The sequence below is a fragment of the Pinus tabuliformis genome, chromosome X, assembly GCF_031772625.1.
Source record: "Pinus tabuliformis cultivar Carrire ecotype Pingquan chromosome X, CPIR1, whole genome shotgun sequence".
NCBI classification, from domain to species: Eukaryota; Viridiplantae; Streptophyta; class Pinopsida; order Pinales; family Pinaceae; genus Pinus; species Pinus tabuliformis.
In genome coordinates this window covers 499,875,002-499,879,270 of record NC_142308.1, presented here as the reverse complement: position 1 = coordinate 499,879,270, position 4,269 = coordinate 499,875,002, and the positions used below count along the sequence as shown (strand labels likewise).

Sequence of the window (4,269 nt, the reverse complement as noted above, 5' to 3'; positions counted from 1 at the left end):
TAACCACTTTAAATTATAAATATATATATAATTTAAATAATTATTTTTTATCTTATTTTTCTATATATCATCACACTTCTCTTTGTAAATACTTCCGCTCCCCAGTAATGATTAATGATGATCTTCCTATTCATTCCTCATCTTTTTTTTGGTGAGTTAAACACTTAACTTTGCATTTGCATTTCTAAAATCCACAATGAAAATCCACATCTGAAATATTCTAAAATAATATTAAACCTCAGCATATGAAAATGGTCTTAGAATGTTGACACAGTTCAACCGATAACCATGAGTACATTCACAAAATTTAAAATATTATACCTGTGAACGTTCACAGATTTAAACTCAATCCCAGGATTAATATGTTTAATCAGCCACTTTAATCACAGTTCTCAGACAAAATTTAAAATATTATACCTAACTGATTTAAACTCAACCCCGGGATAATATGTTTTTCCCTTTACTGTTTAATCAGCAACTTTAATCACAGTTCTCAGACCCTCTCTATTAGTCATGTAATCAAATGCCTTGTTGATATCGGCAAAAGAAACCTCGTGTGTAACAAATTTATCCAATTCAAGCTCCTGTAAATTAACAACCAAGAAAAGAAATGATACATTATAAGCATAAGTACACTGGGCAAGTATAGATTGTTCATGTTTATACAAACAAACCAGAACAATGAACTTAAAGTACTATCTCTGATTAAGGTTTGACAGAGTCATTTCTATCAGGAAACCTAAGAAAGTGAGTGAATTTCATATAGTTATAACTAGCCTAAATAGTTGACTGAAGTCTCACCTTATTTAAATACATCTCTACGAGACCTGGCAAATCAGAACGAGGCTTGTAGTTTCCGAAGAAGGTTCCTTTCAACGTCCTCTCGTTTAGAAAGTTCACAGGATGCGTTGCGAAGACTGCCTCTGCATGAGGGACCCCCACTAAAACGGATACACCCCAACCCTGAAAAAAAGGAAAAAAATTATGGGATCAAATTCTCTTTCGCTGATCAGCATATGCATTGCAGGCATTTGCCCAAAAGGAAGCGATCAGCTTATGGTTCTAAATGAAATGGAGCTCAGAGGAAATACATCATGGCAGGATTCGAAGGCTTGAATCATGGTCTTAACATTCCCTGTGCATTCGATGCTGCAGTCCACACCTCCATCAGTTCTTTCTGCGATTACCTGTAAAAAGTTTTAATGATGATAAGTTTACATAATTTTTATTTTAGTTTCCATTACAATATATTATAAGTTCACTATTTATTTTATTTCTCTCAAATTAGAGGCAAAGTTCAGGTTTAAAGTCGGTTGTTGAGTGATAGAAAAACATGGACAAGAATAAACTCCAATATAGAAATGGAGTGAACAGTTCTTTTCATTGCACAGAAGACAAACAAATATGTAGCCATAAATAATTGAACTTAACTGAATTAAAACTCAATTAACTAAACTAAAATTAACTATGACAACATTCATTTATGACAGCATTCAGACAAAGATGAGACATGATAAAACAGTAAAATTAATGCTTTCAACAGTTGCCAGATTAGTGCCAATAACAATGCAACGCCTCACAAATAACTTGTAATAGTGCCACCAACTCTTAAAGCCATCCGCTAAAAAAAATTAAATAATTATACAAAACATTTAAATAATGTCTATTGATAAAAAATTTACAAGTGAAGAAATTAGATCTCTTAGCTGATATTAGATCTGTGTTTAAAATAGATTTATGCTGCTAACATATTAGATCCGAATTTAAGATAAATATATTTTCTTTTGATAAGAGAAAGCTAGATATACCTCCTGAATAGGTTTTTCGTGGTCTGCCGGGTTTATAAATTCCGTTACGCCAAATAGTTTTGCTGAGAAAGGAAAGATTACACAACAGAATTCAAAGAACGAATCAGAAAGGCAATTTTACAGTTGACATATGTACACAGACTGTTCAATAATGGAAGTGGGCAATATACAACCTTGTTCAAATTTGGCACTGTTTGAACCGATTCCAATTATTCGAGAAGCTCCTGCAATTCTTGCCCCCTCGGCGGCCTATATAGTTAAAGCTCAGATCAGAAGGCTAACAGACACTTAGATGGTACCTTTATCATATTGATCTGCAGTGATAGAAACTGAACAGAATAATCCTTAACAGAAAATTTGCAGACTTTGTAACTACAGTGTTTAGTAATATGTATACACATGAAAATAAAGAACACCTTTTATTGGTACTTACAGCAAGTCCAACACTCCCAAGGCCAAATATTGCTACTGTCGAACCTTTCTTCGGTTTTCCTACATTCAAAGTAGCACCCATCCCTGATTCCACAACAACAGAAATGAGTTTTAAACAATAACTACAATCAAGGAAACCATTATTGGTGATTTTATTAACAATCCAAGAAGCATAACTTCACAGTAATGAAATTACCCACAGTAAAATATTACACTATGTCAACTATTTCGTTTCCTTCATTGTTTTCCGTGTTTATCTTATTTCTTCATCATGATGAAATTACTTAGAAAACTTCTACAAGCTGAAGTAATTTACGAGTTAAAATGGCAGCTTGCACTCACACTGGGAATTCACCCTTATGGATTAGACTCAATTTTGTTGGGTATCCAAGGGCAACCCAGGCCTTGCAAAGGCAGGGGAGGGTTTAAAGAGGAGCATGGTGACATTTCAACGATATTGTGTTGTTTTTGCATACCAAGTCCAACAATCAAGAAGAGAAATAGGACGTCCAAGGGCTAGCAATGCCTGGCTCAGGCTCGCCCTGAGGAGAGGGTGGGGTTAGCAACTTGATTCGGTCACCCCTTAACCAAGTCAGGGGTTTTGCCGAATACCCAGCCCCTGCATGCATTCCTCTACATTGCAGGTTATCCCTGATATAATGCTCATAAGGAAAATTCATTACCACAATTATCATTTTTAGGGATCCCAACAACATTTGCGAGTGTTTGATATCATTGGGAGTAGTTCTCTTCATAAAGCATGTGGCAATTGTTACTTGGGGACTGAAATTGACCTCAAAGACGTGCTCAACATCCTAAAAAGCTAAAAACATTAAATATCCATAAAATAGGGTTTTGAGTGGGATGATAGTGGCATGTGTAGTCATCTTATATAATGCTGCCAAGATTTGATGCATCCTAAAACCTTAATTTCTCTATTAAATAGAAGATTTTAGGGTGGAAAAGGGGAACCTTCTCTCTTCACTGGGATTGCTTGTTCCCCATTGCGATTACTTATATAATGCTGCCAAGATTTGATGCATCCTAAAACCTTAATTTCTCTATTAAATAGAAGATTTTAGGGTGGAAAAGAGGAACCTTCTCTCTCCACTGGGATTGCTTGTTCCCCATTGGGATTACTTTGTTAGCATTTTTCTTCAGTTGTAGCTATGGTTTCTGCGTATCGACTTTACCCCTTGTTTATGCTGTGGAGACAATGCACATTTTGAGGAAGGAATAGAGTTAGAAGAGAATGAATGGGAATGAACCCAAATTCAGGGTATGGAGATCTTCGTCAAATAGCACAGGGTTTGCGATAACGTTAATGAAATCTCTGTTTACCCATCCAAATATGTTGCGTTACGGATTATTACATGTTAAATTCATCTTTCAATTCTGGCTTTGCTTTGATTTTAATTTGCAAGTTCAATTCATAGATATATGACATGGGTTTTCTTGAGAAAGTGTAAAGGTGTGGCTGTTGTTTGATGTGTGTGAGTGTGATTGATATATGACATGGGTTTTCTTGAGAAAGTGTAAAGGTGTGGCTGTTGTTTGATGTGTGTGAGTGTGATTGATATTTTCGTGTTTGCGGCAACTACCATATCAAAGAAAAAATATCTTTGAGCTGATTACCTAAAAACGCCTCCTCTCTTTTCAATTGTTTCAATTGCTTGAATAGCTAAATTGAAATCAAATTAAGAAAAACAACTTCAATCTCACATCTTTCAAAAAGATGTCAACTTTTCATCCTAGAGGTATGTCACTAACGTACATAAAACCCTTGTAATAAAAATTGCAACTCTACTGACCATAAAAATATTAAAATTTTTCTTTTTCCCATTCATCTTTGTAGTTACATAGGTTAGTAGGTTAGTAATCCTAAAAATTCAAACCCTTCTTCTCATTGGTATTTTTGGGCAAAACTTAGTGTTTTTTTTAAGTTTTGCATCTTAGGTCATTTATTACACAATTATCTTAAAGGTATTTTAATAGGCCTTCCCTATGAACTCTTCAAGAAAATAATGGC

At 34.7% G+C, this 4,269-nt stretch overlaps 1 protein-coding gene across 1 annotated transcript; it reads right to left on the bottom strand.

Annotated features, from left to right (window-relative positions):
• Positions 1-211: 211 nt before the first annotated feature.
• Positions 212-2,390, bottom strand: LOC149140868 (alcohol dehydrogenase-like). Its single transcript, XM_089447475.1, has 6 exons — positions 2,242-2,390; positions 1,982-2,057; positions 1,809-1,870; positions 1,092-1,187; positions 802-963; positions 212-584 (listed from the first exon to the last, which is right to left on the bottom strand). The coding sequence occupies exons 1-6, from the start codon at positions 2,320-2,322 to the stop codon at positions 468-470; spliced, it is 594 nt and encodes a 197-aa protein (XP_089303601.1). The 5' UTR covers positions 2,323-2,390; the 3' UTR covers positions 212-467.
• Between the last annotated feature and the right edge of the window lie 1,879 nt (positions 2,391-4,269).